General features: G+C 41.4%; 2 protein-coding genes across 2 annotated transcripts in view; one reads left to right on the forward strand and one right to left on the reverse strand.

Annotated features, from left to right (window-relative positions):
* The window catches only part of LOC306972185 (uncharacterized protein), a 32,297-nt gene extending 19,723 nt beyond the window's left edge, over positions 1-12,574 (reverse strand). The window contains exons 1-27 of the mRNA XM_079568705.1: positions 12,543-12,574; positions 12,297-12,463; positions 12,009-12,079; positions 11,678-11,843; positions 10,343-10,480; positions 9,937-10,117; positions 9,584-9,702; positions 8,426-8,529; positions 7,743-7,908; positions 7,490-7,672; positions 7,077-7,229; positions 6,556-6,700; positions 6,072-6,230; positions 5,881-5,999; positions 5,607-5,798; positions 5,254-5,412; positions 5,001-5,185; positions 4,725-4,907; positions 4,201-4,292; positions 3,967-4,130; positions 3,084-3,237; positions 2,834-2,910; positions 2,581-2,761; positions 2,335-2,490; positions 1,433-1,566; positions 374-532; positions 96-279 (exon numbers count right to left, since the gene is read on the reverse strand). Of these exons, the coding sequence (XP_079424831.1) occupies positions 96-279; positions 374-532; positions 1,433-1,566; positions 2,335-2,490; positions 2,581-2,761; positions 2,834-2,910; positions 3,084-3,237; positions 3,967-4,130; positions 4,201-4,292; positions 4,725-4,907; positions 5,001-5,185; positions 5,254-5,412; positions 5,607-5,798; positions 5,881-5,999; positions 6,072-6,230; positions 6,556-6,700; positions 7,077-7,229; positions 7,490-7,672; positions 7,743-7,908; positions 8,426-8,529; positions 9,584-9,702; positions 9,937-10,117; positions 10,343-10,480; positions 11,678-11,843; positions 12,009-12,079; positions 12,297-12,401 (3,829 nt within the window). The 5' untranslated portion in view covers positions 12,402-12,463; positions 12,543-12,574. The remainder of the gene's footprint in view (positions 1-95; positions 280-373; positions 533-1,432; positions 1,567-2,334; positions 2,491-2,580; positions 2,762-2,833; positions 2,911-3,083; positions 3,238-3,966; positions 4,131-4,200; positions 4,293-4,724; positions 4,908-5,000; positions 5,186-5,253; positions 5,413-5,606; positions 5,799-5,880; positions 6,000-6,071; positions 6,231-6,555; positions 6,701-7,076; positions 7,230-7,489; positions 7,673-7,742; positions 7,909-8,425; positions 8,530-9,583; positions 9,703-9,936; positions 10,118-10,342; positions 10,481-11,677; positions 11,844-12,008; positions 12,080-12,296; positions 12,464-12,542) is intronic.
* A 2,577-nt stretch (positions 12,575-15,151) lies between these two features.
* LOC306972475 (Krueppel-like factor 9) lies at positions 15,152-20,104 on the forward strand. Its single transcript, XM_079569098.1, has 2 exons — positions 15,152-15,934; positions 16,980-20,104. The coding sequence occupies exons 1-2, from the start codon at positions 15,433-15,435 to the stop codon at positions 17,207-17,209; spliced, it is 732 nt and encodes a 243-aa protein (XP_079425224.1). The 5' UTR covers positions 15,152-15,432; the 3' UTR covers positions 17,210-20,104.
* The last annotated feature ends 1,231 nt before the right edge of the window (positions 20,105-21,335 follow it).

Consider the following 21,335-nt stretch of genomic DNA (forward strand, 5'->3'; position numbering starts at 1 on the left):
GTCCAAAGGCCCAAGGGTGCTAAATTAGTGGCGCGCTAACTAGGATGCACCCTGCCTTGTTAGTACCCTCATAGAACTGAACTGATGAGTATTACCTTCCCATTTCTTCTGCGGGGCGTTTCGTGGAGGCCCTCTCCAGTGCAGGCCAGCCACCAGAGGCATGAGGTTGTTGTAGTGGATTTTGAGGTGAGTGCTGCTCTCTGACCCGAGGTGCTTCTGGTGAGAGTGGAGCAGCTGCGTCCTGTAGTTTAAATTCTTGTCCGGTGCCTGAAGACTGAACTGAAATCATATCAAAGAGGAAAGATTTTTATTTTATTTTTATTCATACCGTGCGCCTTTTCCGGGAGAGGTTTCAGTGATTACAGATATACACCTCCATTGTGTAGCTGGTGTGATTGTGTGTCGACTGGTTTTTAAACATCTGACTCAGGATAAGTTTGTGTTTGTTGTTGATCTCGTCCCAGTGTTTCCCGTAACTTAAATCCAGAGAGGACTTTGCATGGCTCGGGCTCTCCTCATGTCGGACTTGGACCTGAGAGACAAACACAAAAGCAGATCTACTTTAGAAATCAGAGCTGACTTAAATGATCAACACTGGCTTCAATGCTCGACTTATGTTTTAATCTATTTGTTGACTTTATCCACCTTGTGTGTGTTCATGCAGTACGTGTCGCTACATCAAAGATTGTTCAGCCTTGGAAATTTTAGGATCCAATATGTTTGTTTTAATAATAATAATAATACCCTAACATTCAATGAATATGTAAAATGTCACTAAACAATAGCAAATATTGGGAAGTGGATGTACATATGAATAGGCACAAACGTTTGTGTTTATGTTTATCACAATACTGAAATGTAAGTGTTCAATGGTCAATTCAAATTTTGCAAAGGCTTTAACCTCTTACCTCCCGCCTTAACCAAGTTTCTCCAGTTCAGCTTCACCCAAATCCAAAAGCTTCTCGACTGGAGCTCACAGCCTGTACGCCAATGTGACGCCTCACATGCTTTCGCTGTTTTTGTTGTTTTTTCGGCACTTTTTTTGTCTTGTTTTTGTCATTTTTGTTGCATTTTCATAGCTTTTTTGATGCTTTATTGTCATGTTTTTGTCACTTTTTGTTGCTATTTTGAATCTTGTTTTCAAGAAGCTTTAAGATTTGGGTAAAACTAAACTGGAGAAAGGTTCATGAGGGGGTAAAGAGGTCATGAGCCAACCACTGTACAGCAGGTAAGTGCAAACACTGGGCCGCCCCATTTAAAATAAAGTCTAGACATGCTTCATTTCATTTATGCCTCACAGTTTCCATTTGGTCAGAAACAGTTCGACAAAGTTTTGCTGAGACAAATGTTTGCAATTATCTGAGAAAGAAACTGAATATCAGCAAAACGTGGGAAGGGTTGGGCAGTTACTTTCACTGTCGTTGGCACTTGCCTTGTGGTTAACGGCTGCCGTGTTGGAGCAGAAAAACTCGTGGTCAGCTCTCATGATATAGGTGCGATTTGAGTCTCTCTCACTCTTCAGCCTCTGAGATGTGAAACACTCCTGAAGCAGGTGCCGGGCTTCCCCTGCAGCGAGGTCAAAGGTCAGAACTAAGTCAATTACACACATCAGCGGTCGAGTTGTGCCAGGGCTTTGTTTCAACAAGAGTTTTCACACTAAGTGGACGGGACAGTCAAAGTAGATTATTTCACAGTAGTGGTGGCATTTTCTTTATTAGTCCGGTTCACAATGTAAGTTCGCTGGATTTTTGTGGAGAAACTATACATTTTTGAAAACTTTATGAAATAAGCAAAAAGAAAAACAATGTTTCCATTTGCTCTGATATGTAAAAGAAAAGGTGTGGCAGTAACATTTATATGGGGAGTAAAAAACGTAAATTGGCGGAAGTTTATGAAATTTGGTGGAAAATTCCACTTGGTCGTTTCAATCAAAAAACTCAATGAACCCCTTGTCATATTTTTCACGGTGTTGCCGTAGCGATGACCAGAACTCCCCATTTACTGTAATGGAATAATGGTATAATTGCACAATTTTACAAAATTACATGGGCAAATGGAAACAAAAATATATATTTTTCAAACTCTCCACGAAACAGTGGAAATCTAAATATAGTGAACCGGACTATAACATGAAATAGAGTTTTATACCTGTGTTTAGCCAAAAAGCTTTAAGCAAAGAGGTGATTTATACACAACACAGCACAGATGAAGACTTGAAAACCGACTTCTGGGAACCTCTAATACATCTGAGTGCTTCCATTAAACTTTATACAAGTAGCACTTTATTCAAGATGAATGGAAAGCTTGATATTAAAAAAGCTTAAAGTCTTTTACCTCCCAGTCCATATTTGAGCCTGAGAGCGGAGCTCCACAGTGAGGCCTTCTGCTCCATGAGGCCCAGCATCCTGCCCCCGACCAGCCCAGGCAGAAGCAGCTCCCCCTCCACAGAGTACTGCCTGCTGCTGGAGTCCCGCCTCCGCTCTAAAGCCACTACAAACACAACATACAACCATGTGGACTGTGAATGAATGGCTGCACTGAATGGTCATTTTGCTTTCTTTATTTCAACAGGAGTGATACCTGACACTGAGGCCGTCTCTCTGAAGACATTTCTCACAGATGCAGAAAAGCTGGTCTTCCTGCCCAGACCGCGCGTGACATTAGCAGAGAGGATCATGGGAGCTCCAGCGGTGGACAGTTTGGCTTCAACATGATAGCGAGTCCTTTGCTCTGATGCAAGCACCTGTTTGTCAATCAGACCCTGAAGACGACAGACGCAGTTCATTCTGAAGCATGAGGAAAACTCCAAATGGAAAATCAGTCATGAACCTACCAGGATATAAAAATGTGCACCATCGATCATAATCTCTGCTTTTGCTGACTTGGTGTTCCTGTCCTGTTCTAGTTGTCCTGTAAAAATAAGCCCATATACATATAGTACAATAATTTATATGAATAATTGTGTAACCATTTAACACTCATTCCACTTGATTTTTAGTAGCCTTTTCCATTTTTAAAAACCTTGCATAATTGAGTCTAGCAATGCAACATAAAGAGAGGCGCTTGTGCTGTTTGACACTGACCCTGCATGATGATGGTCTTCATGGGGTGGTTTAGCCTCAGCAGCAGTCTTTGTGGAGTGAAGGCCAGGTCCAGAGACATGTCCCTGGGGACAGAGGACTGAGGCGTGGCCAGGAGGAGGTGTAAGGAGGCCTCTCTGGGGATCCATGTTCCTCTCTGTAACACATTATTCATTATTCACACTGTGCCATGTACAACGGGTTTCAGAAACATAATATTACTAAACCCCAATCTTATCATGGTGAAGTTTGATACAGACAACTGGAAATGTTTGAATATTTTCTATTCATCAACCAGGCTTATATATTGGTAATGTCATGGCAACCTCTCTCTCTCTCTGTGCAGTTGCATTTTTTGTCTTTTTCTGTGAACTGCATTTGTGTTTTCTGTGTTCCACGTTGTTTTACTGGATACTTTTGTATGTACTTATGTGTGTTTTTGTGGGGATCGGTGGATTTTTTTACTTTGAGAGAGTCCATAATGGTCCCGAAGAAAGTAGCTTGTTAAAGTAAACAAAAAGCTAAACCCATTTCAGACCTACAAATGTCTTCTTCTGAGACACTGAAGAGGCACCAAGAGCCCCTACACCTGCAGTACAGTGGAGGCATCACATGAGGAGCTACAGGAAACAAAAAAAGGAACAAACGAGGAGGTATCCGGGCGAGACTCACAGCTAAGCCACACATACAAACGCACATTTTAGATGCATCTTTTTGGTCTAAGGATAATCCGAATAGATTTGTGGATAGAAAAGAAATTTATGTGAAAATAGTAGCATGTAAAAATTGAAGGAGGTCTGAAAACGTTCTGAACTCACCGCACAATGCACATGCCTGATAACCAAACAAACCCCGGGCATACAAACAAAGGCATGCTGCTCCACACCTGTAAAAGCAGTGAGTAGGCCGCCTCGAGCAGGTAGTAGTGTAGCCCCCTGTCGAGTTTGAGCAGCCGCAAAGAGAAGTGCGCGGGTCCAGGGGGGGGCAGAGAGAGACCGTTGGAGGGGTAAGATGCATTTGAGCACAGCTGCCAGCCCACCATCTTGGACACTGTGGGGGGTAATATTATTGTTTTTAGTCGTTTTGTGCTATATTTATATACATTTCGTCTTAAACTCACATGTCTTTGGTGTGCATGTGGTCTTCTGAATGCGATTCTTGGAACCTTTCATTTCCTCTCTGTTGTCCCCACTGAGCTGAAATACGTGAGAGCTGGAAACATAAGGAAAAAGCCTCTATACATAAATAACCTCTTACCCCACCTTAACCGAGCGCATTTTCTCCAGTTCAGCTATATCCAAATCTAAATGCGCTGTTTTGACGCTTTTTTGCAAGAAGCCAAACTGAAGAAAATGTGCTTGGTTCAGGTGGGGGTTAAGAGGTTAAGAAGTACAAGATCATACATTATTATACATTATTAAACATCAATAATGGTGTTTGTAACTCAAAGATATGCAAGATTTTAATTGATGACATTAGTTAAGTATATGGTTAACTCAATTATTAATCACTGAGAACAATTGTCATGTTGACTAATTACATAATTACAGTAACATTTTACCGTTTATCCTTCTGACAGGCTGAAAGACAAATGCACAGACAGACTTTCTTAAATGGGGCGGTAAAATGTCCATTCAAACCGACCTGATGGAGATAATGTCCATGACGTCCTCAGGGGTGTTGAGCATGACCCTCAGGTCCTGTCCCTCCTGCACCTGCACACTGCCGTCCAAACTCAGGGCGCTCCTCAGGGCAGTGTCCCACTCCACTGCCGCCTGTCCCAGAGCACTGTCCACACCCATTCTGCTAACCAGCCCCACGTAAGCACTGAGAGGGAACACGGGACAGGTATGTACTTTAGGTCCGTGTTTAAAACATGTCTCTGAACAGGATTGTATTGGGGCACTACTGCAGCCTTACTCTGGTTTGACGTATCCGTTCAGGGAGAAGTGTGATGTGTCCCGGTAGTGGGCACTTCCCCTCAGACGCAGAGACAGCAGTGACGTCATGTTGAGGGACAGTTTGAGCGGCAGGCCGGACAGAGAGGGCAGCACCAGCTCCTCTGTCAGCAGCACTGCTCTGTGACTCAGCTGCACCTCCTGGCCCTGCGGTGCAGAAGCTTTGTTACACGTGCAAAGTCATATCTGAACATTGACTAAAAAGATACTGGTACCTTGAGCAGCTTCACGGCAAGTTCAGCCAAGCTCAGAGAGAACTGGTTGATTTCACTGTGGATGTCTTCACAGGAAAAGACACTGACTTCATTTCCAAACACCTTAATGCTGATCCAACATTTTGGGTGGAGTGTCTCCTCATCCCTCCTCCTAAAAAGCTGAAAGCAATGAATTACACAAAGGTATTTTGAATAAAATTTCTACAATACGGCACAATCCCTTTTGATGATTCTCTGATTTCTTCACATGCACACAAAAAGTATCAATGTGCGTCTACATGTTGCTATACTATCATAGATTTTTTACAAATGGTGACCAGAATGAGAGCGAACAAGAGCCTCAGTGGACTCACCAGAGCGCTGGCTTTGCTCAGATAACTCTCTGGTCCAGATAAGCATGTTTCCTTATCACTTTGTCTGTCTTCTGCTTTCCCCTTTGTCGCTTTTGTCTCTGTTGGTTTCTGACTGTGACTTGAAGACCCAGACATTTCATGACCAAAAATGTTCTTGAGAAAGGGTTCGAAATTTTCCACACGGAGGTCCACCTGCAAAACATGAGGCACAGTTTTAGCCTGTTAGTCAAAATAACAACAACAACAACAACAAAAAAACTAATATAAAAGTCACTTCAAGAAGGTTGCTGGCTCTTCCGTTAAAGTACACGGTCAGATTGGCAGATGCTGATCGGGGCAGAAATGATTTAGGCGAGAAAACCAGAGATGTTTCCACATTTGTGATTCCTAGATCTGTAATGAGGACAAACACAAGCGTCGCAAACTTCATGTTTTTGTTTATTGTTTGCCTGAATCCGCAGTTACCTGAGACGACAGTGTGATCGGAGTAAGACGAGTATTTCAAGAACTCTCCCTCAAAGTCTCTGCTGATGATGTCGTCTGGCAGTGACTCAATGAGACTCTGTTTAAAAGGGTCCTCGCTCCTCAGGACGCTGGACAAGTGACTCCACACGTATGAGCCCACTGTAGAGAACAATGGAGCACATGTACATTTAAGCACAAAACTTCACAGTGCAATAATAATATGGCATAAAAATAGTATTGTATGTTACACGGGATAATAAGACTTTTACCAAGAAAATATGAACCATGTAGTTTACAGTCTTTATAACACGATTAATCATATTACCATGAAAGTTAATTACTTAACTTATTAATAATTATTATATATTATTTAGTTATTACACATTTATATACCATGCTTTTCCCACTCTACTGTAATGCAATGCTATCCTCCTTTAAAGAGAAGTGCAACCAGTGTTTTATGCAAAAAAGGACACAGCCTGACCTTGGCTGGAGGTCTCATTCCTCAGAGTGTCCCGGACCGCGGTGAACAGGTCCTGGTTTGGACAGAGCAGGAGCTGTTGGTATGCAGCGATCCTGACCTCAGGATCCTCCTGGGACGATCCGTACAGCTGTAACAGCACAGACCTCTAAAGGGAGGAAGCCCCCGTCAGTCAAAATATCTTCACCTTGTCATGGATTCATTAGCACCTACTCTTTCATAAGTATCTTCCCTTTGAAAATTAATACAACTGAGAATGTTAACAACAAAGAGAAGAAACTTCTGAACAAGGCATGGGACGACTTTAGAACATGCCAATGTAGTTTATTCATGGTTTATTTAGAATGACTGATTTATCAAATAGTGAGTTGATTCAATATTGGTTCAATTATAAGCTGTTAACTACCTTTAAACTGTAAATCCTAAGGCAATGTGGTTTATTTGGACAAAGTCATGCATTTCAGAATCCTATCTAATTGTTTGTATACAACATAAAATTAAACCCTGTCTCAAAACAAACTCACGTCTTCTGCACAGGGCATTCGTCTGAAGGCCTGAACAGCAGCGAGTCTCAGCTCCAGTGGTGCAGACTTGCTGAGCGCACAGCGGCTTAACAAAGGAATGAAGGATGAAGGAAAGACACCAGCATTTCCCACCGACTTCAGAGTGAACAAAACCTGCCGAAAGAAAATGGAAACTTCATTCAACAATTCCAGCAATTTAACAATTCAACAAGTCAAACACTTTAACACAGGCAGCTACTATTATGCAAACAAGGATGCATTGAATATTCTGGCAAAAATACCCCTCAGGCCAGCCGTGTTACTGCCTAATTACCAGACCACCAACAAAGGAGAGATGAGTGTGTTTTATTCCCCTGTCAGCGGTCATGATGTTATGCCTGATTGCTTTTGGATAATCACGTCACCAGCTTTACCTCTTTTACTTGAGCAGATTCTGATTCACAGCCGTTCTGCAGCGCCTCCTTGAGCCTTTGCAAAAACACTTTCACTGGAAGCAGTTCAGTGCAGGAAGAGTGGGATGTCCAGCAGAGCTGATGGACCAAAGAGGAACCCACCAACATTGCTTTGGAACGGAGCTCTGGGTGCCCCAGTAAAGTCTGGCAACAAGAACTACAATTAAAACTACTTAAAGAAAAAAAGAAAAAGAAAATCGCACAGGTTTCCTACATTGACTGAAGCAATAATTTGTAAAGTTGGACGAGGGATCAAGGGTAACGTGCCAAGAATCGACAGAGCACGGCCCTCTTCCAGCTCTGTGCTGCTCATCAGCCCTGTCAGCAACAGGACGCAGTCCTCAGATCCACACATAGATAAAGCATCTAATAAGGGCTGCCTGTAAAAGACATAAGAAAATATATGTTAACAGACAAAGGAAAAAATATACAATACAGGGTTTATTTTAATAATAAGGTTATTGTTAAAGCTCATTTTGCAAAGATCTGCATATTGTAGACAAAGTTCTTGAGCTATCATCTGTACTCTGTAGTCGAAGTGTTGGACGTTTTGCCTCTCATCGAAGAAGCTTTGTCAGCGTCCCTAATAAACTCAGGCTGCCAGAGAACTTACAAGTCCACTTGCGGCTGCACTACACTGCTGTGGTGAATGGAACCATCCTGCTGTGACAGTCAATCATCCACATTACCGTGCTTCCTGATCGAACTGACGACTCGCCACACAGACTGGCCTTTGTTCATGTGGGGTCGACCAGAGGCTGTGTATTTTTCCTATTACAGCGTTAAACAGCTTTAATTTAATTTATTGACTGTCTGCATAAGCTTCTCTATTAGCCATCATTAAAATTACACAGTTACAAAAACTAAAGTTTGAAACTAAAGTCAAGAAGAACTCACCAATCGTTACGGCATTTAAAAGATGTTTCCAGCCATAACGACTTGAGCTGAGACAGAGTCAGGTCTCGGAGCTGATAAACCAGCTGAAGCAGTTCTTGTGATATCTGGAAACAGAATAAACTGTTAAACACAGCCATTATGCTTCCTATCTGTTGTAATTACATCACAGACAAATGGCACTTTTTAAGCCTTGCTCAAAGTAAACAGACCATGATAAAGTCTGCCAGAACAGTTCAGACCAACCTTCTTTGTGTGAAGGGCATAAAATCACTGGCCCGTTCGCAGCTCTGCCTCAGGGGAAGTCAAAGCATGACGGACAAACACAAACAAGCCAACAGTGGTCTGGCCAAGGCTACTTTAGACTAAATCTCCAACAGGACTGAAGTGTCGACAGGGCGGTTTGAAAACAGACAGCGCTGGCTAAATGCGCTGTTGTTGCTGGCGATGAGTCTGTTGTACCTTCTGTTACTTTAAACTATCTTTAGACTGTCTGCATTTTCTCAGCTTTCGTTTACATTACAACTTCAACAGATAAGTGCTAGAATAATTGGCGTGAGAAAAAACATTTTAGGAACCCAAATAAAGATGTCTTTAAACATAATGGTTGTAAAAAGCCTTCACATTGGCTGAGGACTATAATGTCTAAAGATGAAGCAGTGTTTAGAGAGTAGAATAAAACAAGAAAAAAAATGTTTTCAAACACTCTCAGCTTTATCAGGTGGTACCCTATTTAGTCCATTTTAGTCCAATTTAGGTAGGTTGATGATACGGGGAAGGCCACATATCTTGTTTGAGAACCACTGACTTATCCAAGAAAAAAGGTTCTTGAGTCATCATCTCTGCAGTTGAAGTACAGGTATAGGACATTTCATCCTCTCATCCAAGAAGCTTTGTCAGTAACACAAAAGAATTCGGACCACAGGTGGACTGTACAGAGACCAGTGGGCTCAGTCCTAGTCCCATCCTTCTTTATTCAAAGGCTACTGTTGAACAACAGGTTGAGAGAAGCCAATGGCAGAGTAGAAATGATGACTCAAGAAACTTTATCTATGATGATGACAAGCTTACACAGACAACCACTGACTTAAGCGACTATGCTAACAGGCTGACAGTGTACATATTGCAGTGAAAACGGTGCCGGTCTTATGTGAGGTTTACCAGCCGTTGGTCACTGAGGCCGCATAACGTCCTGACTGTGTGAGCGGCATCAGAGGTCGACGCTTTGGTTCTTGCAGAAGCCTCGTTCTCGAATTGCAAATCCGTGAGCACACTAAAGCCTAAAATAAATGACAAATACGAGTCAATCATTTTTTTCTGTATTACACATTGTATAGGGTCTGAATACTCCAACTTTTTAAACGTCTACTTTTTTGTGTAAAATTGTTAGAGTTCGTACCAATAGAAAGTAAATGTATAGGATTGGAATTTCTAACTTGAAATGATTAAAAGAGGTCTGAAAACATTCTGTACCCACTGTATATTTCTACTTGTTTATTATTTGTACAACTGACCTGAGGCCGACGCTGTGATCGCGGGTTGGGCTCTGAGCAGGATCAGGGTGGACACTGTCTGGGTTTTGACTCGCCCTGTGTTTCTGGACATCATCGCCATGGTGACACTTTCGGTACAGTTCACCTCCTCCATCATCGTGGGCCCGCGGCGTTGAACACACTGGAGCTCTGCCTGCAGGGCCTTGGGAAGAAACACAAACGGACATCCTCCTGCTGTGTCAACATTTTATAACTTCTGTTTTCAAGGCACGCAATGCAACGACACGCAGTGACTATAAAGCCACACGGCGGAACATTATAGTCACTTACAGTCAAATGCTTGTATTTTATTCTATTTACTGATTGAATTGTTTCGCAGTGTGGCTTTGATTTAGCTTCCATAAAATGAGAATTAGGTAACACTCACTGTCTCGTCAGCCATGGGGACGGAGCGAGGCCAGAGGTTTGCCAGTCTTGACTGTTGGCACTGGTTTAAATCCCGGGTCTTTAGTACAACAGGTCCACGTCTCTCATACCTGCTCGAGCACGTTCCATGTACGTCAGTCTGGAACAATATAAACAAATCCATGAATCATCATAAAACAAGTTGCAATCATTCCACAATCTGTAGTAATAATTTGATCCAGAAGGCAGCTCATTGCCTTTGAGAAATGTAAGCAATCGGAAAACACAATGTTTAATGGTTTGTCAGGGATTGGGTCGAACAAATTTGCCATATTTATGTTGTGACTTAAAGTGATAGTCTGTATGTGTGCAAAGTGAGGAGAGATAGAGTGAAAGAGTGAGCCCTTCTTTGTTTGCAAAACCAGGAGTGCAGGAAAAGAATTGTCAAAAGTAAGCGATCAAGCTCCCTCTGCCTTCCCTCCTGATTGGACCTGACCGGCTGGTTCACAGGAAAAGCTCGTCTCATTGGTCAATGTGGGAGGATACTAGACTCTGATTAGTTGCTCAGATCTGGGAAGGAGGGATTTGACAAAAAAATGTTATATATATATATTATTACTTACGTGACATCAAAACGCAAGACCAGGTGGTTTGTAAAAAAAGAAAGAAATCGTCTTAGTTCACCTTGAGTCAGAAAAGACATTGAACTTCATGTCAGTTTTTGTTTCACTTAATAATAATAATAACCTGAAACTAGGTCAACACTTTCGCAAAATGGTGCAGCCTATAGTCTAGTCCAGGGTGAGACCCGGGGGCCAAAACCGTCCCCCCTGCATTGAACCTCAGGATGATTTTGAGAAATATCATTACACAAATCAGAGAGTACATTTTCAAGTTTTAAGTTTTTGGTGCTTTACTTTTTCTTAAATAGGTTCATCCCTTGGTCTTTCTACAAATTGGTCCTCCACTAAGCAAACTTGCCTACCTGTGGTCTAGTCTGGTGGATAATGCTGCCACCATGCACCATGTGTGTTGTGGGTTCGAATCCCGGCTCTGACAATTTGCTGCATGTCTCTCCACGCTTTCCAACCCCTTTACCCTGCGCTGTGCAATTAAGCCTACCAGTTAAAAAATAAAAACATTTCGAAAACAAACAAGAAATAAACTGTTATGACTCTTTTAGTTGCGCAACCATTGACCAGTAATTGTTTAATTGTTTCTCATACCAAACCGACGTCTATGAAAGCAGGATGTGTTTTTGTTTGTGTAGAATATTGTGCTGCCTAATTTTTTTTGCTCACTCTTTCCATAGCAGTTCATTATGCAGCCCTAGACTTTAAAACTCATTGCCCCTCACCTCGTTCTGTAACGTGTACATAGCGGCTGTGGCTGAAGTCTGGAGCATGCTCAGAACAGCTCTCTGAATGTTGCGGACCCACACCTGCTCCCCCTCCTGCAGACAGAGGGCCGTGACCCTGCCCCCCCGCAGGGAGAACTTGAGGCGCGCTCTCTCCAACGACTCCCTGGAAACAAAAACAGCAGATGAGCCCCTCGAGACCCGACCACAGACGAGCGCAGCCTCTGAACCGGATCACGTTCAGATAAAAAGAACAGGCTCAGTAATTATCTGTGCAAGACAAAGCAAGGATGCTGTTTTGTTCTAATCATTAGTAATAACTGTGTACTACCTTAGACTCTTCAAACTCTGAACCAAGTGCTCTCTCTGAGTGGAAAGACGCTTGATTTGTGGGTTTCTGATCTGTAAATGAAACATAAAAAACAGTTGATATAACTTTTCCATTAAGTTGTAATAATCGATCTATAAAGGTGGAGTCAAATACATTTCTATCTCTACAACTTGTATAGACTTGTTTTGCTTTTTGCATGTAGTTTCACATATGGCAGACAATAAATAATTTACAATTCTAGATTTTGAATTTTGTTTTTTTAATTGATTAGAAGCAGAAAAAGCTGACCTGCATCATTAAGTGACATTTGGAGACCACATCTAAATCCACCTCACAGTCCAAGGCGAGTCCGTTCCTCCCGGAGCCGGAGCCTTGAAGAGAGCTGGAGATCATGGTGCGATATCTGTAAGTGAATCGCAGCCCGATCTGAGGGTGCCCGTCAGAGGCAGGAACCCCTGAGAGGTATAAAGCACAGGGCAATTTATTAAACAAGCAAATGTGCAATACACTGTAAATACACAATCAATGTATCACCTGAGCAACTTGAATCACAGACATCTGTTCCAGCTTGAATACAATCAGCAACTGGGTAACAACAGGTCACAAAGAATAAATAAAGTTTGTGAATATGGTATATCTATAACCACTTGTCAATCTGCAATGAATGAATTGATACATTAATTTAAACATCTGCTGTCACTCACCTTGAAATTGGAGTAAGCATAAAGCAAGTGAAAAAATATTATAAAAGAATAAGAACATGACTATGGAGACCCTGAGTTCCACGGGCCGAGCTGGCAGCACATGCAACAGATGAAAACCACGCTCTGTTCTCAGCCTGAATGACCGCACTTGTACGAGGGCTCCTAAAGTGACCTATACTCCTCATGTTGACCAATCAGGAAATACCTCCAGGGTGAAGCTACAAACACTGAGCGGTCCAATCACATCCTCCAGGAACTCTAGTCCTCTACCATGCATAAATATAAGAACGGAAGTGTATTGAGAGGTTTAATGCAGTTTATTATGAACTAATTTAAAGTATCAACACATAACACTGCTAGGTATTTTTTCTAAATCAATATTTCTAATATTTATGACAAAAAATATGTAGCAAGTTTGCATTTAATTAAGTTAAGTCAAAATACCATCAATGAACACTTTTTTCATGATCATTTTTATGTTCATCAGTAAAAGTGCCATCAAAATATCTACATGTTAGTCATGTCCGATATCATTTAATCATAAGCTTTATTCTAAGCCCATTTGCATTTTATCTCTACCTCAACGTGCGCACTAGAGCTGTTAAATATTTGCTAAAACAAATAAATTAATAATGATCCCCACACTGTACATAGATGATTATCTAGTGTCATTTAATAAAAGAGATAAGGGTAGTGCCTGGTAGTGTTGATGTAGTAGTTGATAGGGACTATAAGGAGTTTAAAAATGATGTATTTTCCTCCCCTACATGTTCCAGTCCTGTCCTAAGGTGTAGAATGAGCCCAGACCTGTTCACCACAACTGCCTGTAAAATCCTGCACTGTCACTCAAAAAGTTGTTACTTCGGGTCCGAATTGCCGTCATGCACGAGCTTAGTATAGAAGGTGCAGTTACATGTATGACCTGAGGTGGCAGTAGTGAGTTCAAAATGGCCAACTTGCATCTTGCCCCTTTAAGTAATTCCTGTTGTGTTAAATTCAAAGTGTCCTGTTTATTTTCAATCAAAGTTCTAATAAAACACCTGCATATTAAACAGATTATGGCTTTTTGTGGATTATCTGAATCTGGTACAAACTCCACTTCATTGTATTGACAAATAGGGGCCCCCTGAACATAGGGGCCCAAACAGAGCGAGAAACTGGCCTGGTGGCGACTCTGGTTCAGCTGTAAATGTATCTCACAGTGTTAATTTTGACAACATATTTTTATTTAGTTTTAGTCTTTTGACGAAAATGTAATTCGATTTTAGTTTAGTTTTAGTCAAAAAAAATATCTTCAATTTTAGTCTAGTTTTAGTCGACTAAAATTGCAAGTACATTTAGTCGACTTTGCATTGATAATATTCAATATAATCATACTTAATCTGGTTCCTCTGCTTAATGGAGCTGCTCCATATGGACAAAGCTCAGAGCTGATCCTTTAGCAGAGAATTTACATGATCTGAGGCTCTTTCAGGCGTTCAATAGAAGTTTGGATGATTTTAGTCTCTCCCTTTCATTTTTATTTAGTCTTATTTTAGTCGACTAAAATATCTGGACATTTTAGTCATAGTTTTAGTCTCATGAGAAAGTTTTAATTTAGTTTTAGTCCAATTTTAGTTGCACAAATATCACTTTGACTAAAGTTAAGACTAAATATTTTAGTGGACGAAATTAACAGTGGTATCTCAGGCTGCTCATTATCAAGCATCATCAGCAGAATCGAGTTTTAAGTAGCCTACATAATGTTGAAGGATGGCCTCTTTGCCCGCCGAGTTATGAAGAAATAAACTTTTTTGATGAGACGAAGAAGAGAGTCCTACAAAACATGATCTCTCTCCTGGGCAGTTTGAGCCACAGTTCGGCCTACTTTTGGGAGCAGCGCTAAATTACGTAGCACGGCTTTTATCCTCGGAACCTTCCCCCATCATTACCCCGGCTAAGCGGCTACTGCCACCACCTACTTTCCACCCTCTCCACGCTGTACCCGCCGCGGTCCACCACGCCCGTGCGAGACGTCAGTCACGTTGTGTTGCTGGTTTACGCTGCCTTCACTAACCTGGGACAAGACCATTTCCCGACCGGCGGGACGCTTTTACTATTCTTAATAATGAGTCACACTGGGGCGGTGTTGTTTAGCATGATTGAATACCTCCATGTTTGGGCTGTGCGTGCGATACAACAGTTACATTAACGTATATCGACTCCAACGTTCTTCTTTATAAAGCCGTTAACAAACTAAGTTGTTATAGATGGGCATTATCCGCGTATAGTTCACCAGTAAAATCGCTAAATCCTTAAAGGGGAATCATGTGGTTGTATCATCACATCTTATCAATAAAATTACGCCTAATTACTTTAATAGCTGCGCTTCGTCACACGAACGTTGAACAGAATGTAGGTTGTGGGCAGGCCGTGAACGCCCCTCCGGTCCGGACCAGGGGGCGTAGGTTTGACCGGCTTTTCTCAGACACAATGAACCGTCAGTCTGTGAGCGGACGCGTGTTTACTCGGGGGATCAAAGCTTAGTTGTATTTTACGTCGAAATCCTCAAAGTTGTGTTTTGTTTTCTTTGGGTTAGATCTTTCTGTATCTGGCCGCGCTGTATGGCGATAACAAACTCGACTGGACGGGGTTCTTTCGTTGAGTTTGTTGAAAACGAGGTCGAGCTAAGCCCCTCCTGCCGGATAATCGGGTATTTCAGCGATTGAAACGGGGAGATAATGTCTTTTTCTGCTTCGTCTGACTACTTCGCTGCAGAGTGCCTGGTGTCGATATCCAGCGGCCCCGTGCTGCACAGACCCACACCGGTGGCGCCCAGTGGCCAGGCCGCCGTGGTGGGCCCTCTCCCCGGGGATGAGGGTTCGAGCGAGGACAGGGAAGTGCGCGACACGCTGCGACTGGAGGGTGCGAACATTATGGCTGTCGCGGGCATTCTCACCGACCTACACGGCAAGTTCCGTCCCATGTCGGCCTACTCGGAGAGCAGCAACTCCTCGTGCGGAGGCGAGAGCGGCTACACCACGTTGTCCGACCCGACTACCCCTACCATGACCCCCTCCGCCACCCCGATTCCGGGACAGCAGCACCCGCCGCGGGGGGTGGGGACAGGAGGCGTGGGGGCCCCGCGGTCCCCGGTCAAGCGACACCAATGCACTTACGAGGGATGCGACAGGGTTTACGGGAAGTCGTCCCACCTGAAGGCGCACATCCGGACCCACACAGGTAACCCTTTCTCATGAATTACCCAGCAGCTCTACTGGCAAAGTGTGCCCGCGTAATCCCATTATTAACCGAGCACGATGTAATGATCCGGGTTCCTAATGCCTCAACACCTCTGGTATTGGCCTACATTATTATTTGACCCCCCCTTCAACCCCAAGTCGTGGAAGAAAGAAACAAGAAAGACACCACGTTGTTCTTTACTTCCACCACAAGTTCCACTCGATCTTTCTTCTGCTCTTAAATGTAAATCATCCAGAGCGTTTTTGCACGTGCCTGTCTAGCTATATTTGGCCGATATGGTGCGTTTTGTGAGGCAACAAAGAGAAACGATTAGAAAAGTTCCCTTTAGGAAGAGCGACAAAGAAGTAAACTAACAAAGAACTGGGCTGGACGATGAACCCTGTGACGAAGGGCTTCCTCCGCACTGGATTTGCATATGAAATGAACGTAAGACGAAACCTTAACGCCCGAGAACAGTTTGGTGTGATGAGCGCGTGAGCCCTTTCCCATGCAGAGCTAGTTCTATACTGGTTTGCAAATACTGATAACGTCCTGTTGTAATAATGCTATTGCAGCGTTTTGATTTGCGTAATTACGCGGTGCCAGAGCAGTCCCCAACTGTTGCATGCTGTGAGGAAGGGCCCGACTCGGATCTGCTATCGGCGACCCCTCCGCGGTTTTACGCTGTCACGTTTTGGCTGAAAATGTGTGTAAATTCTGGTGTTCAGGGTCATTGAGCAGGCGCAAATGGATTAAGGGCAGGAAACTGCTCTGATGGGAACGCCCACGGAGTGCTGTAACAACAACGTGGCGTGGACTGGCTTTTTGTGATGTAGAAAGTTGCAGTGAGCGTCCTTGAAGCTTGTTTAACGTTTATGGCAAGATATTATTAACTAATGTGCCAGTGAACCTTATCTGATATGTCGAGTTGGGAATGTAGGCTAAGACTGTCTTTGTTAGACTAAAATGTAACCTAGATAAATATATATTTTACTTGATAATGTTCAGTATTTATTAAAATCACTTTTTTTCTTCGTTGGTTCAGGGGAGAGGCCTTTTCCGTGCACATGGCCTGAATGTGAGAAGAAGTTTGCTCGCTCCGATGAGCTCGCTCGCCACACGCGCACACACACTGGCGAGAAGCGCTTCCAGTGCCCCCTCTGCGACAAGAGGTTCATGCGAAGCGACCACCTGATCAAGCACGCCCGCCGCCACCCCGACTTTCAGCCCGCCATGTTGGGGCGCAACAAGGGCTCAGCGCCACTGGAGCATTAGGAGGGCCTGACCAGCTCCTATCAGATCTTGTGGTTAGAGTTAGCCTCGTACTATGTTGAACCGTGCACATTCACATACTCAGTGCACTGTGAGTGAGCATGCTTCACTCCACACAGACACATGACCACTATGGGTCAGGTGATCTCTGTATGGGTTGGAATGAAGCTGTCTGAACTTGTGAAATTGTGCTTTTAGATTTTACTCTTGACTTTGAGAAAGTTGGGCTGTGCTGCATTACATATCTCAATAAATACATACATATCCATATATTCATATATACCAATATGAAAGGGACAGCAACAGTGTTGAATTACAGATTAGTCATTTGTTTAATTGCTTCAGTATGTATACAAACCAATAGAAATTGATTCCTTTTTTCTTTTTTTGAACCAAAAATACAGTATACCTCACTGACTCTTTGTTCAATACAAGTTATTAAAAGTTTCTATTGGCTACAGAAGTTGAGGGATAGAATGATGAAGCATATTTCAGCTAAAACCAACCTGTTCACAACAAAACCTTTTGTATACACAAATACAGTTTTGTGTTAATTTGTTGATGGATGTATTTGCAGACAATTTATTACCATAAATAGCAGATTTGTGATAGTAGCTCTTAGCAGCAAAGCCAGCGACTAACGCTTTTTGTTTTTTATAGCTTTGCAAGTTATGTATTTTGTTTTAGTGGTTTCACATTCCTTTATTTTGTATTGCATTTTAGAAGCATGTTTGTTTGTTTTTGTTTTTTTTCCCAGTGCAAATTACCTTTAGCCGGTGAGACTTCACTGTTGGTGAGCTGTTTGCAAACCAGTTTAAGTTAGATCAATTATTTGAAACGCGCACATAATACACAGTAGTATTGTGTCTAATACTGATGCAAATGTACATAAGCTTTAAACTTTTAAAGTAGAGGAGTTGTTATGCTTCTAGCAGCAGAATATTATGTGATGAATTGTAGTCCTTATATTAGGGGTGGCAGTATAGGAGGCTTTGCCTGTGAGTGTTGGTGTGTCTTAAATTGGATTTTTAATGACTACAAGTCTCAAAGTACAGTGCATGTGGTGTCTTATGGTCTTCGCATTTCTGGAGAGAAGCTCAAATTGTGCTGCCTTCTGACCCATTGTAAGCCTCGCAGCGGGACACGTACCAGGATCAGGTGAATGTGCCCGGTGTTTCTTTACACAGTTTGGTTTTTGGCTCTAGACAGAGTCTTGTGTTATGTAAGGAATATGTAATACATCATTTATTATTTCATCATATTAAGAAAGGATAATTAAAGGCCCTTTACATTTCACTAAATGAAACAAAGACAGGAAATACAAATTTATGCAATTTGCAAATTTATGCAATAACAGCAAACTGTTTCTCCTTTTATCAACTGGTCCACCTCCTATCATAGTCTTCTCTTAGTCTTGTTTCACTAAAACTCAAAAATAACTGTATAGTTAAATGGACACACAATGCAGAAATGTCAATTCTATGTCTGGAGAATTCAGCTGGCAGGGCAGACATATCAATGTATTTTCTCTTCTAGATTTTATTTTCTAGATCAGAATTAATCTCCTCAATCAAAAAGGCCAGCGTAAAAATGTCATGGTTGATTTATTTTAAGTTTATGTCTACACTGTTCATCCAATCCATGGACACATTCCTCTTCTCAGTGAACACTTTTTCAGGAAACTCGTAAGCCTTAACCTTTGTCTACTATCTACTTTGCACCAAGTCGACAGATGAATTAATATGTATGGTATACATGCCCTCAGGGCCACTCATTATGCAATATGGCACTTTTTCTTGCAGGTTGAATTGGCTAAATTGCGTACTCGCTTGCACTGTGACTACTTTGAGCAAGCACTGTGGAACTGTGTGTTACTACCTGGTTTGAAAACTGCCTTTTATCCAAGTGCTATACAAAGCTTAAACACTGCTTAGTCATTTTACTCACTAGTCTTTGGGTTCTTATCTATGCCATCTTGTTAATTTGTTTACATTTTTGATTGTGGATGTTTTCCTTAAATCATCATCTAAGTCCACTCTTTATAGAGCCAGTGTCTGGTTAAAAAAAGTTTGTTTAATTTTCAGTGGTTTATTACGTTACTGCTGGCAGTAACGTTTGAACATGGACTCATGAACTGTTTTCAGCAAAATACATTTCCTCATTTTGTATTTAGATAGAAATATGTTCTTCCAGGACTGGTCCTCCATATCTCACAACTATAAACTCACAACAGTAACATACCTCAGTCATTCATGTTTTATCATCTGTGCAAATCCATCCAACCTGTTCTCCTAAAGTCCAGGAATTGGAAGCCATGCAACCATGGATTTCAGAAGTTCGAATAACAGTGTCTGTGTTAAATGTTTATATATGCAACTTCACTACTTCTATGTAGCAACATTGTCCAGTCAACCTGCTTGCATTGGTGTCGGACAATAGTACTGGAAAATGGCATCAGGGCCTAAAGGAGTTGTATGACAAAAGCTCAATCCAAATCTGTTCATATCTCTTGTATGGATGACTGATTCCACTTTTGGAGTAACATTTACTGCTCCGCCTCCTCACTGAGACACAGGGATCCTCGTCACCACACACTTAATCAAATATGCACACTGTACAGAAGCAGATGTTTTTAAATTGATGTCTAATTTTAACATGTCATAATGATTCCTCTGAAAGCTTGAATTCAAGTGAGTACAGAGAGGAATGGAACTAAATCGCTGCAACAGGCTGTTTTTTATATTTATATACACACGTGTTTAAGTATTGGAGTTTCAATATTTCCAAAACACCACCGAATTACAAGCATGTTTTTTCTGCTTTTGTTTTGCTGATTAATTTATTACAAAAAATACATTGTGTGGTTTAAATATTCTTTTCATTACTCATTTTGTGATATGGGACATTACTAATATTTGTTCCACTTTTTTTTCTGCTTGTCATGAAATACTAGTGCTTTTGTTAAATAAACTATTTGGAAGAAAAAAAACTGTGTGATTGTGTTATTTTTCTTATTTTTCAGTCTAATTTTTCGTCTCGTTTCCACTCTGTAGGGGGCGCCAAAGTACCCCCATTTAATTTGTGTTCCCAGTGTTGCTCGTTTTCTCCTTTTTCCTCGCTGTGCAGGATTCCTCGATTACAAAGGTTCTCAAACTGTCGGCCCCATCAGCCATTTTTAGACTTTAGCCTTTTCATTTTAATTTGAGATAACTTGATTTATACTTTAGTGATGCTACATTTCTTACACCTAGTTTAGACAGAAGTTACTCAAATTTAGTTTAGACACACCGTGGCACTGGCCCGATGTGACGTCACATAAGTATTTTATGAGGTGGGCATTGGTTGACATAGTGCGGTTGCAGAGTCGACTAAATTTGCATTAAATTCAGTTGACTAAATGTACATGCAATTTTAATTGACCAATACTTGACTAACATTGAAGATATTGTATTTTTTTACTGGGTCTCGACCAATTTAGTCATTTTCGTCAAATGACTAAATTGGAATATGTTGTCAAAATTAACACTGGTAACTATGCACACATAGGACACCTCGTTCTATAGAAATACATACGCATTTAACAAGAACCATTCTATTAGACAACACTGGAACCAAAGTCTGTTGTATTAATATTTGTTTTAATATTTTGTCAACATCTCAAGATGCAGTGCCCTACAAATGTAGAGGACAAAACAAAGACACTTAGAAAAAGGAATTTATTATTGACATTGTGGATATGCTCAAGTCATCTAAGGATGAATCAACAATAAGAAAGCAATGTAAACAACAGAGCTATTAAGTATGAAATTGAAGCATTGAATTATTGTTCTGCGGCGACCTGTATACATGCTCTGTACCTCTGCTTTTCTCTTCTTTTTTCCTGTTTCCCCCTTTTTGCTTCTGTTTGGTTGTATAACTATGGTTTGAATATGTTTATTATTATTATTATTAATAATAATAATATTTATCAACAATAATAATAATTATTATAATGCTCAAAATAATAATACAAATAATAAAAATAATATTAATAATAAAATAATAATAATAAAAAAATAATAATAAAAACCCCAGTGTTCCAGGAACATATATCATAAATTATGTTCAACCCGGACGGCGTTTACTGTGA

Source organism: Gobius niger (assembly GCF_951799975.1).
Source record: "Gobius niger genome assembly, chromosome: 13".
NCBI lineage: Eukaryota > Metazoa > Chordata > Actinopteri > Gobiiformes > Gobiidae > Gobius > Gobius niger.